Raw genomic sequence first — 13,432 nt, forward strand, 5'->3', positions numbered from 1 at the left:
ACTTTGCATTTATCTACATTGAATTTCATCTGCCATTTGAGTGCCCAGTCCCCCAGTCTATCTAGATCCCTCTGCAGCACAGTAATATCCTGCTTGCCCTGTATAACTTTACCTAGTTTAGTGTCATCTGCAAACACAGAAACATGACTTTCAACGCCTACTGCCAGGTCATTTATAAATATGTTGAATAAAATTGGTCCCAGAAGAGAACCCTGAGGGACACCACTTACCACTTTTGACCAGCTTGAAAATTTACCATTTATAACAACTCTCTGTTCTCTACCTCTAAGCCAATGTTCTACCCAAGAACAAGAATTTGCATCTAGACCAATTTCCCTCAGTTTGAATACTAACCTGTTGTGTGGAACCGTGTCAAACGCCTTGGCAAAATCCAAGTAGATTACATCCACTACAACACCCTGATCCACACTTCTACTTACTTCTTCATAGAATGCAATTAAATTAGTTTGACAGGACCTATGTTTCATAAAACCATGCTGATTTTTGGTAATAATACTGTTCTTCCCAAGGAATTCTTGAATATTATCCCTAAACAGCCCTTCAAATACTTTCCCAGCCACGGAAGTTAAGCTCACAGCTCTATAATTTCCAGGCACAGAGTTTGAACCCTTTTTGAAAATAGGAACCACATCTGCCTTCCTCCAATCCTCTGGTACAATTCCTGAAAGAAAAGAATCCCGAAAGATTAGAAACAGAGGTTCACTTATTTCCTAACTCAGCTCCTTAAGTACTCGTGGGTGAATACCGTCAGGCCCTGGAGCCTTGTTAACATTAATTTTCTTTAGTTGCGGCAGCACCTTGTCCTGAGCCATCCACTGACAGTTTGACTGAAATTTCAATAGGTTCCTCCATAACATATACTGAGGAAAAATAGTTATTTAAAGTTTCTGCTTTTTCCTGGTCCTCCTTAACCAACACTCCCCTCTCTGTTTTTAATGAACCTACGTTTTCATTCTTTGTTTTTTTTTTAGAATTTTTTGGGGTTAGTTTTGCTCTCTTTGGCAATCACCCTCTCATGTTCTAGTTTAGCCCATCTAATCACCTTTTTGCATGCTTTATCGGCTTCCTTATATCTTATATAGGATGCCTCTGATTCGTCTGATTTAAATGCTGTAAAAGCCATTTTCTTATTTTTAATTTTCTGCTTAACTTCCCCACTAAGCCACATCAGTTTTAATTTGTTTCTTTTATATTTGTTTCCTAGTGGTACATGCTGAGACGTGTACCCTGCTAATATACGGTATATTTTTTTTATCTTGTTTGATCAGGGCAACGGTGTTGGTGGATGACTCTCATTTCACCTTATACCCCCTGGAGAAATTTTGTTGCTTAGTGAATCTAAAAGTTACTTTTTTTTATTATTATAACCGACATAGACATGAGGTCCCGGGGTCAAATGTTTTTGCATGTTGAGAATAGTGATTAGAGTTACTGCCTTGTGGCAGATTTGCATATTCATGATTAAGTTCTTTGACCTCCCCAAACACTTCTTTTCTTTGGTCTTGACATCGATATACCACTCTGCCCTTCTTCCAAAGTGATTTCTCCGTCTAATAAAATTTTTGTGAGCGCTAGACCCACTAAATTCCCTGGCAATTGATGGGAGCTGAACCAGTGGTATCAAAAGAGTTTCCTGTTTGCATTGATCAGACCATTAAAAGATCACAACGGAATCTGCTTATTTTGAAAGGTGTTTCAGAACATTGATTTCTCTCGATTGAAAATAAAAATATTTTCTTTTTAAAGCTAAACATGCTGTCAAATTCCCACTCAACTGTGTTTCTCTACTATATTCTCTTGCTTTCTCTCTCTATGTAATGTATGCGAGTATATAACTTTTCCCCTCATCAGCAAGCTTATATACAGATATTATACCACCAGATCCCCAGCTTTTTTGCAATATGCGTGCATGCATGAGTGGAGCGGTGGTCCAGATTCTCATATTGATCTCATCTTGTTAATATAATAATAGAAAAGACATGTGAAAAAGGCATGCTCTGGGAAATGTTTTTGTCAATATAGTGTAGCATGTAAGTATTTGTCTCGTTATTTATTGTAGCATGACAAACAATTAAAATGATACAATTGGATATATATTTAGCATCAATGTTTCTTGGGTTACAGAAGATTGCTTAAATTTGTTTAGCCGCATGTAACTGAAATTCCCCGGCCATAACAACCCAGTGGCCTGAACCAAAGCCTTAATTATATTTCAGATAACATCATAGAGTTGCCGTTCTTCACCAGTAGGAGCTGCTTTATCTGAAATATCTAATCTGTTATTCTGCTACTTAAAGTACAATTAAATGGTCGTGTGTACTGGTTGTGTGATTGAACCGTGCCAATCACACAACCAATACATAGAGACATACCTTTTGTATGTTAATGGCTCATTGCATTAAATATTTTACTCCACATTGGGCAGCATAATCAGATCAGGAAAGGAAGAAAGTTATTTGAAGTTGGATAAAATAGTCCCTCTCTTCCTTAATTTCCCTATCTGTTTTTTTTTTTCTCTTTTCTTTTTCTCATGCACAGTACTATATAAGAAAGATGGGAAGTAATCTTTTGCTCCTGACATTTTTATTAGATCTCACTGCTGCTTCATAATTAAAGTGCCATTTTGCAGCAATGTCTATAGTCTTATTTCAGTTTGTACTGAGGAAAAGCTGGGGAAACAGATGAAAGAGCGTTCTCTACAATAAATTAACTGTGTCTAGGAAGAGCTGGCTTCCTTAATGTCATTAATGTTGAGAGTATTCTTATTTATCTGCCTTAAGTGCAGCATTTATTTCTTAATCACCACGCAATTTTCCCCCAATGATTCTTTTTTTTTTTCCTTTCCAGAGATGAATATTTCCGGATGAAACTGCAGTGGAAATCGGTTAGCGAGGAGCAAGAGAAGCGAAACTCAAGACTGAGAGATTACCGAAGTTTAATAGGTACCTTGCAAATTATTTACTTCTGAATTATTATGTATCCTAATTCTTTAATTAAAAACAGATGGTCAGGCCTGAAAATTCCATCCCCAAATTGATTTTCTTTTGCTGTCACGTTCTGAATAATTTTCCTAGAATGTTCTTCATTATTCATAATCATTGTTGGGCTTGGTGATCTTTTCATCTGCTTTTACGCGTATCTCTGCACTGTCGCTATAAATAAAAAATCTCAATCAGAGAATTACCCTTTCATATGAACGTGGAGGTAAAATGTATTGATTATGAAATGTTAATGTGACTTTTGGGTCAACACACTGGAATACAACACCACGGAGAAACATTGTAGTCTTGCTCATTTTTCCAGATAAACAAACCTATATATGGTAACGGGATTTATATTGAAAGAGTAAAATGGTAGTGTTCTTATTGACAATTAGGACAGTGCTTCATTTGCTAACTGTAAAACGGATGAGGTATGAAAGTCTTGTGTGTGAGCCCTACATAATGCATGGTCTTCCAAAATATATTGTCCTGCTTGGTGTACATGACCAAATTGTGTCCAGTTGTGGTGCTGTGAACGGTGAAGACACTAAGACCTCTTCAGTTTAAATATAGAAACTCCTTAGAATAACATAAAAAATGTTGTATGACGCAGGCCAGAAGTGCATAAGATCATTAGTACAAATCTAACCGGTCAGCCAAGGATGTTTGATTTCTGTATGTTTAATGTGTGAGAGTATACTCTTTTGTTTACACAAGCAATATGTACATTATCATATAGAAAAGTCAGCATGTAGTTATTGCCTAAACTTGGCATGAATTCACAAATAAGTAAAGAAAGTAAAGAGTTAGACCCCTATTCCTTTTCAAAAATGTTTTTTTTTTAATGAAAGTAAAAAAATATGGTAATGTTCTTTAAGCAGCATTGCCCTTTTAAGTTTCTGAGGTGTCATGCAATATATTCCCCAGTGACATTCACTGAGACTGCTGTCATGCTAAGCTCTTCAAAGCTTGCTGGATATAGGTTTGCTAGGATTCTGCATTTGGTAGATACGGTTCTGTTGAAAATGAGCTGTTTTCTCTCTAATATTTAATGTCATTTTCTTTGTCCCTCATGTTAGAAAAAGACGTCAACCGCACAGACCGAACAAATAAATTTTACGAAGGCCAGGATAATCCAGGATTAATTTTACTTCATGACATTTTAATGACGTATTGTATGTACGATTTTGATCTTGGTAAGTAAATGTACATATTACCATTAATTATACACCGTTTTTGATTTCCTTAATTCTTTATCATTGGTAGAAGCATTGAAATCAGGTTTTCACCTATATTTTAGCGTGTCTGTTTCATCCTCATGCTATGTTTTTATTTTTTTTTTAAATACTGTGGTCTTGTTGTGTGCTCTGGAACACACAATATAGTTATTGATAAACAATTCTGATGCTCCCAGTTCTCCTCAATAAATATCTGTTAAATCACTATAATGTACTAATGATTCATAGAAAATGAATGAATGAGAATCAGAATTATTTTATATTTTCTGTGAAAGTAAAGTTTCAGAAAGTGAACCACATGTCCATGTGATTAGGGCAGATTCTGTCAAGTCCGGAGCAATTCTCCATGAATGCTCAAAATATTTTATGATAAAAATGTGTCTAGCACAATGGTGTCCTGGCAAACCATATTAGAATGAATTACTGTCTGATGATTAATTTGTGATATGGTATTGGAAAATAACATCTCATTGACTGCAATGTATATCCCCTTTAATTATGAAACTTTGGGGTTTATTTACTAAGGGGTGAGATGTCAGGAGAATTTGCAGAACTGTTGCACTGACCATACATAATGATTAGTGACGTGAAGAGGTTGAAACCACAAAGATTCTCCAGCAGGAAAAGCTAAGATGGACCTACATAATTCAGTGGACAGAGACACCTTGGAGAAATCTCAATGATTTAGCTATTCATTATTCAGAGACAGCCAAGCTATTTCTGCAACAGAAGCTCACCGAGGCTGGACCTTTGTAATTTTTAGAGAAGTCAAGAAGCTAAAACACAGCTTTGCTGACAAATCTCCCTTTTTTGATAAAAACCCTTCTTGATTTAGAGATGTAAGGAGATAGAGTTCTCCGTCTATATCTCAAGCAGAGGCTCAGTGAAGCGAACTTCCACCAACACACATTTTGCCTAATACTGCACATCAAGGCCAATTGTCAAACTACTATATTTACCAGTTCAGCTGTCCCTGTATTTGCTTGAATATAAGACAAGGTTTTTTCCAGAGCAAATGTTGCTTACGCCTAAAAATGCCATTTTGTGCATATGTTCTTTTAAATATTTTAGTGCAAAGGATGAGCAACACTTTGCTTTATAACAGGTCACACACCTCCTCAGACAAAGAGGTTCAAAATGATATATACATATAGATATATATATATATATAGATATATATATATATATATATGTATATGTATGTATGTATGTATATATATATATATATACCGTATTGGCTCGGATATAGGCCGCCCCCGTATATAGGCCGCACCCTAAAAGTTTGGTGCTTTTTTAAAGAAAAAGTTTTTTTTCTTTAAAAAAGCACCAAAAAAAACATGCTGCCACTGTCCTCCCCCCCGAGATATGCTGCCACTGTCCTCCCTCCCCGAGATATGCTACCACTGTCCTCCCCCCCCGAGATACGCTGCCACTGTCCTCCCTCCCCGAGATATGCTGCCACTGTCCTCCCTCCCCGCGATACGCTGCCACTGTCCTCCCTCCCCGCGATACGCTGCCGCTGTCCTCCCTCCCCGCGATCCGCTGCGCTCCCTCCCCGCGATCCGCTGCCCTCCCTCCCCGAGATCCGCTGCCCTCCCTCCCCGAGATCCGCTGCCGCTGTCCTCCCTCCCCGCGATACGCTGCCGCTGTCCTCCCTCCCCGCGATACGCTGCCGCTGTCCTCCCTCCCCGCGATACGCTGCCGCTGTCCTCCTCTGCCCCCCCTCCTCGACTTACCGGAGCAGACTCCCGGGTGTCTTCAGGGCCGGCGAGGGACATCTACGCAATACGCGTATGCAACTTCCGGTACCGTTACCGGAAGTTGCATTTGCGTATTGCGTAAATGTCTCCCGCCGGCCCCGCAAGACACCCGGGAGTCTGCTCCGGTAAGTCGGGGGTGGGCAGAGGTAAAACGCTTAGATAACCTCCCGTGCCGGCACCCCCCCCCCCCGTGGGAAGTGCTGGCAGGGGAGGCTGTCTGAGCGTATCGGGGAGTAGGATGCAGGTCCCCTGCACCGCTGCGGGGGATCTGTATCTTAACCCCGCTGCCTGCCCGGCGCCCGGGACTGCATGTCCCGGGCGTCGGGCGCTAGAGCCCGAATATAGGCCGCACCCCCACTTTAAAAACTTAAAGTGGGGGAAAAAAGTGCGGCCTATATTCGAGCCAATACGGTATGTATGTATAATTGTTGGTCATCATGAGTTATATTTTGATTCCACCGACGAAAGAAGATGAATATTAAAAACAATAGTTTTTTAACTTTAATAGTTCAATGCTGTAGCTTGCAAGATTTTCAGTATAGTCTTCCAAACATCATTCCACACTAGGCATGGGCACCTTTTGTGGTTTATAATGACATTCTTACACTTAGAACCCTGTGTGTGTTTGCTACAAGATGTAGACTTGTATCAAACATAAAACCTCTGATCCCAGTATTGTGATGCCACACTGAATACAAATAACAGGGATGTCTGTTCCCTAGAAAGAATGCCATGGCATTTGAAAGGATCACTAAAATATGTGGTTTTGAAAGCTCAGAATATGAACAAGATTTTTTTTTATTTTAAAGGACGCACAAAAGGAACACAGTGACATTAATACTATCACACAATATTGTCTTGTAAGATAACAAATCTTTTCTTATTATTTGTAGATGATTTTTTAAAGAGACTGTTCGTATTTATTCTGGAAATATGAACAGAAATGAGAGCTGTACAAAAAGCAGTTTCAGAAATGAATCCTGTTTTTCAAATATAAAGCAGAAGAAAATGTTTGCTTTCGTGTCCCATTAATAAAAATAGCACAAAACCAAATAGTTTAATAAGTAGAAGCAGTATTTATCATGTATGGGATTGTGTCTTTGTGCGTATATATGTGTATGTATGTATGTGTGTATATATATATATATATATATATATATATATATATATATATATATATATATAATTACACGTACACACACTTACAGTACTGTGCAAAAGTTTTAACAGGTGTGAAAGATTGCTGTAAAGTAGTAAAAAAAAATGCAAAGTGAGTGAACAGAAAAAAAATATTAAATCAATATTTGGTACAGTCACACAAGTCGGGCATTTTGTAGGCATATACTTAGGTGTATGATTTAACAATTACACAAAGTAGGTGCTAATGATCATCAATTCAATACGTAGTTTGAAACACAATCATTAAATTAAACAGAAACATCTGTGTAGGAAGAATAAAACTGGGCTAAACTCACTAACGGGCTGAGGTTGCTCACAACAGTTTCATGTCATACACCATGGCAAGACTGAACACAGCAACAAGACGTAAGGTAGTTGTACTGCATCAACAAGGTCTCTCACAGGGAGCAATTTCAAGGCAGACATGGTTCTCCAGATGCTCTGTCCCTGCTCTTTTAAAGAAGCATAAATACACAGGCAATGTTCAGGACCTCTACGGGTAGTTGTGCTAAGAGTTTTGTTCTCCGGCCAAAAACTGGTGTGATGGCGTTATTCCATGCAAATTGATGGACCGCTGAATTAAAAACTAGGTGTAATGCTTTAAAAACAGTGTAAGTATTATGCATTTCTTTGGAGGGGCTTTAATGTAAGTGTTATAATGGTGTACATGACTGATGTTTGTTTCAGCTGTGTGTGTGTGTTTGTTTTAAATGCCACGCTGTGATGATTTATCCAGATTGCTTCTGTTGTAATGAGAAAATGATTGTTCCGATATTATCAGGATGACATTCAAATCTTCCTTTTTGTAAAAATAAATGCAAAGTACAAAAATTAAAGAATGCAATTACAAGCAAAAGCAGGAGCATTATGATTATGGATTCCAAACCTAACAAGATATTAAATGTGCAAAAAAACACAAAATGTACAAATTATTTGGGATCGTGGAAATGTTCCCTCTGTAAATGGTGCATTTTAAATGTTTTTTTGAGTTTGCACCCATTTTGTCCTTTTATTTTATCTGCACATTTTTCATTTTATGTTCTTCAAAAGGTTCGCTTGTGATGATACCGTTTTTACTTCTGTCTTTGCCACGGTCTTGACAAATTAATCATTGGTATATAAATATAATGTGTACATATGAATTATATATTATGTGAAACAAGAAGATGTCTTGCGTTGCTTTGGAACATGTGATTGCAAACTTTTCCCCCCCAGGATATGTACAAGGAATGAGTGATTTGCTGTCTCCGGTTCTATATGTGATGGAAAATGAAGTAGATGCATTTTGGTGCTTTGTATCATATATGGATCAGATGGTAAGTGCGATGTTGAAATGCTCATAAAACTGGTAAATTGTGATCCTTGTTAATAAACACTTTCAAATGGCATTTGTACGTATTGGCCTCTAAATGAACGTGAAATGCTACTAAGCTGTATATTAACAATTCAGCTTAAAGGTTTCTTGTCGTCTTGGTCCTTAGTGAATTAGTCCTATTCTTCGTCTTACCAAAAGAAAATGCGTGAATAAACTAATATATGCTGAATCATGAAATTGTGACGAGCTGACCACTGTATATTTCAGATCATCAAACTCGTTTTAATATTAGGCAAATATAATCCAAGTTAGGACAAATGCATTTTTAAAATTATTATTTCATGTACAGAAGAAAAAAGCTAGCCAACCCTAGTTTAATGGCTGTGCATAAAAACGAAATATTTTGTAGTTGATTTAATTTTCTTAATTGTACATTAATTATAAACAAAGTTTGTTCCTTGTCCAGCATCAGAATTTTGAGGAGCAGATGCAGGGAATGAAGACACAGTTGGTCCAGTTGAGTACTTTGCTCAGGTTGCTGGATAGTGGATTCTGCAGCTATCTTGGTATGTATTGCACGAAAGAGACTAAAATGTAATTAAGACTTCTTGCTAAAATACATGTGCATGCTAGTGCCTTTTTATGTGTGAGTGTTTTTTTTAAATGGCACCAAAAACCACCTTTTAATATTTAAGGTGGATTGGTCACATTGGGAAAAAAATATATACTACTGTCCTTCTGTGCACAGCAGCAATGAATGTATGTGACCCACAGAACCAGTCCGAAAAAATATACCCGTAGGCAAAGAATAAGAGAGGAAGAAGGGAAAGTGTCCCTTTGTGCTGAAACTGTCATTTAAAAAAGCTAGTACAATGCTGACTGTATTGCTTGTGATAAAATTAATTATCCCAAGACATGGCTTCACAAGTGGTCACCCAGTGATCTCCAGGATGTCTGATACTTGGTCTGTTTGTTGTGGCTTATTATCTAGCACAAGATCAAGAGTTGGGCACATGACTCAGACAATCTGTATTTATTGTTATTGAAGCTTTCTTTATTGTTATTTTAGAATCTCAGGACTCTGGTTACCTCTACTTTTGCTTTCGGTGGCTTCTGATCAGGTTTAAGAGGGAATTTAGCTTTCAAGATATTCTCCGGGTCTGGGAGGTAAGAATTTATTTTTCTGTGTGTAGTTACAGTCTGAACTATATTGGACACTGTGCAAATACGGATTGATTGGGCAGCAAACCTGTTTTTGTTTTTATTTATTTGTTTTACATAGATCCAATAAATAGAATAGATATATCTAGAACTTCTTCACTCTCTAATTTGCTTAAAAGTTTTAAGTAGGGGTTTCTTGATAAATGCTACTATAGTTGTTAGCACCCAACTTTTTTTTTGAAGGATTTTCAATTATTGCATAAAAGTGTTTATGTAGTGGTTTAAATAAGACTAACTATGTTTGAAAATTTAATAGGTAATGTGGACAGGGTTACCATGCCAAAATTTCCATCTCCTCATTTGTTGTGCTATACTGGAATCCGAAAAACAACAGATAATGGATCAAAATTATGGCTTCAATGAAATTCTTAAGGTACGTTGTTGTTTTTGTCTTTGTGCACCAGAATCAAATGTGATGACCATTGACTCCTAAAGAAAAGTAAATGCAATAATTTTGGACTATGTCGCAAAAAGAAAAAGGATCCCAAATCTAACTTTGTTATAAAATACTATTATCCACGTACCGAATTTACAGAGAAACATATACTAAACTACTTGAAGAATTTGTAATTTGAAACCTACACAGCGTTGTTATTCTATCTCTGTCTTGCTTTAAGTTCCTAATGATCCAGATGCGAGGATATGGTCGTACATTTGGGGTTCCTGAGTCTTGATTTGTGTCTTGTCTATTCCTTGAGAAAATATTGCATAATGGCCTACAATATTTGGAACAAGCTTAAACTATTTGTACACAATGTTGTGATTGCTTTACTAGCTAATTTCTATTGGTGATAATGAAATTAGATACATGAGCAGGATGTATTCATCTTGCTAAATTTCCTAAATATTACTTATGGAGAATTCAGTCGTTGTTCACACTTTAAATTAGAGCGATCATTTTGTGTAAAAATATAACTGTATAATCAACCTCTACCTTTCACCAGTCTCCAATACTGTTGCCATTCCAGGTTAGTGCATTTCAAATAATGAAATACACAAAAATGCCAAACTGTTGCTTGATGGTTACTGATTTACTGATTCCACAAAACTAACATACAACTTTATAAAGCTACTGTTACTGCTGAAAAACGAAGGCTAACATGTTGTTTTTTCTGAATATTACGCAGAATTTTGATGTATAATGAGATTTCTGATGAAACCGTATATATGGAGTGAACTGATACCATACATTTAAAAAAACAAATCATCTAAACTTTTACACCCAGCTGTCTCCCAATATACTTGGACAGAATTGAGACTTTATTTCATTAAAGGACACAGTTAAGTTCACATGCACTGAGTGCTTAGGAGCTGTTTTATAGGAGTAAGATAACATTGTCGATGTGTGCGGTTTGCAATCCCCTGATATATAGGATGAAATAAAACGTGTTTTTTTTTTGTTTGTTTTTCTTTTGCTGGAAAACACCTTTCATTTCTAGGCTATTTGACCAGAGGTTGCAAGCATGCTATTTCAACAATGTGTTGTGCTTATGAAGAGTTGTGTCCCTCTTTGGTTATATTAGGAGCAAGGCATTAATTTCATTCTTTTTTTATGATTAAACATCAAAACAGGTGTATCTCAAAATACAGTGCTTTATGTCAAAGATTCAAAGCAATAGCATACTATGAGCAATTATGTGAGACTTTAATGTGTGTTTCCCCGCCACCCAATTTCAGACTGTAAATGTGTTTACATTTTAGGTATGCAATATAATTGCCAATACTCAATTTGACTCTATATGGAACCATTACTTTCTGTCTTTTTTTTTTTTTTTAGCACATCAATGAACTTTCCATGAAGCTAGATGTAAATGATGTTTTGAGTAAGGCTGAAGCAATTTCTTTACAGATGATGAAGTGCAAGGTATTCCAACACATTATGTTAAATCTAAGCCTATATTCTGGCTAGAACTAAAGCTCAGGCTTTGACTTCTGTATGCATGCTAACTATCAATTGGGCTAACAATCTATCCGTACAATAAATAAACCACTTTACATTACATGAGTGATATGCACACTTTACTTATAAGAATATAAGGATTACATATGTGAATAATGAAGATATAATGCTCTGGGCAACGGGCACCTCAAAACTAGACCTGATCAAACATGCTCCTTTCCCCTAACCCGAGTAGTAACCGTAATGAGCAAGCTGGAGGGTTCATGATTGTTGAGTGTCTGATGATCCACTAGGTATGCAGGGTCCTTAGAATTATACCTCTTTTGAGAAGAGCAAAAATGCTGATTTTGGTAAAGATCTATTGTATTTGCTGCAACTGAAGCTAGATGATCAATTTCATGAATAGTAATGATAATAAAGTCAGTGTAATCACGCTTGAAGCAAACCTGTTACAGTTAAAAAATGTAGTTATCTCTTCTTTTCTAGGATTTGCCTCCAGCAGTCTGTGATGTTCTTGGACTTAAGAGCAACACTACCCCTTTTGGAGAACTTTGTGATGAAAGCCTTTTGAGGAAACATCACCAAAGCTCATCACCTCAACACATCTCTGTGCCTACACCTTCTGCCAATGGGACAAAAAGCCAAACTCTGCCAGTCAGTGTTCACACGCCGACTTCTGCCTGAAACTGCCGTTCTTCTCAAGAGCACTTTCTGATTAAAACATTGACTTGACACTTGATTTACTATGTGACTTTACCTTTTAATCTTCAAGATTAAAAACAAATTGCTAAACAAACATTTACAAATCATTACTTTCAAAAAGAGCTCATGCAATTATTTTTGTAGTTGTCCTGAACCAAACAGCCTTCTAACGTCATTCCATAACCTTTTGGTAGCGAACTAAGCAACTCTAGCAAACTGGAAAATACCTACTTTCAGTAGATGGTTATGCATTCAATAAAGCTTGCAACAATTCAGAGATATAAGGTGTGTGTGTGTGTGTATGTATGCATATATATATATATATATATATGTGTGTGTGTTTATATATTTCTGTTTTCATTTTTAGGCTTATCCTTGCAAATTAATATAAACAAATTGTTTTCACAAAATTGCAACTGCTGTGTGATAATATAATACAGGGTAACAACTGGATTCTAATTGTTTGGATTGCTATTATTTGTACTATAACCTTAGTGTTAAATGTATCCTGATTTGACAATTGCTGAAAATGAATGATAATCTAGGTAACAAATATGAAAATAGTGACTGATATGTAATCCATTGTGTAGACAAAATACAGCACCATCCGAGTACCAGAATTATAAATTTTGCCAATCTAGAGTAGAATCCAGACATGAAAGGCATCATGCTTTAAATCATGTTTTGTATGCAACTTATTTGCATATCTTTTCTGTGGCCAGTCGTGTGGAGGGAGATTTCAGGCAGTAAAAAGTGTACAAAAACACATTCACTGTAACAATGAGTACAAGTGAATACTATAAATCCAATCTAAACACTCATGTATTTTGTTGAACCTTATATTTGAGATAAAAGTTTATCTAAAGGGGTAATACACTTTTCCTAATTTTCCTTTTTGAAAATTGGGTCCACAATACTTTACCCTGTGTTTAAAATCAGAGCATTCTGTCTTTGGATGATGCTGAATAAGTTGTGATGTTTCCGGTAATTTCTTTTTTTAAAAAAAAAAAAAATCATCTACTTAATTAAACAAATAGTTTCATTAACTTCAATGCAAACCTTGAGATGGATTTACTGTGGTGCATGATTTGTAGTTATGTGATCTGTACATAACT

The 13,432-nt window shown here is 36.5% G+C and overlaps 1 protein-coding gene across 1 annotated transcript in view; it reads left to right on the forward strand.

Annotated features, from left to right (window-relative positions):
- The window catches only part of TBC1D15 (TBC1 domain family member 15), a 33,171-nt gene extending 20,579 nt beyond the window's left edge, over nt 1–12,592 (forward strand). Inside the window, exons 10-17 of the mRNA XM_053462968.1 lie at nt 2,869–2,963; nt 4,082–4,198; nt 8,395–8,495; nt 8,961–9,060; nt 9,564–9,661; nt 9,972–10,088; nt 11,493–11,579; nt 12,102–12,592. Of these exons, the coding sequence (XP_053318943.1) occupies nt 2,869–2,963; nt 4,082–4,198; nt 8,395–8,495; nt 8,961–9,060; nt 9,564–9,661; nt 9,972–10,088; nt 11,493–11,579; nt 12,102–12,299 (913 nt within the window). The 3' untranslated portion in view covers nt 12,300–12,592. The remainder of the gene's footprint in view (nt 1–2,868; nt 2,964–4,081; nt 4,199–8,394; nt 8,496–8,960; nt 9,061–9,563; nt 9,662–9,971; nt 10,089–11,492; nt 11,580–12,101) is intronic.
- Nucleotides 12,593–13,432: the final 840 nt, after the last annotated feature.

This window comes from Spea bombifrons, chromosome 4 (genome assembly GCF_027358695.1).
Source record: "Spea bombifrons isolate aSpeBom1 chromosome 4, aSpeBom1.2.pri, whole genome shotgun sequence".
NCBI classification, from domain to species: Eukaryota; Metazoa; Chordata; class Amphibia; order Anura; family Pelobatidae; genus Spea; species Spea bombifrons.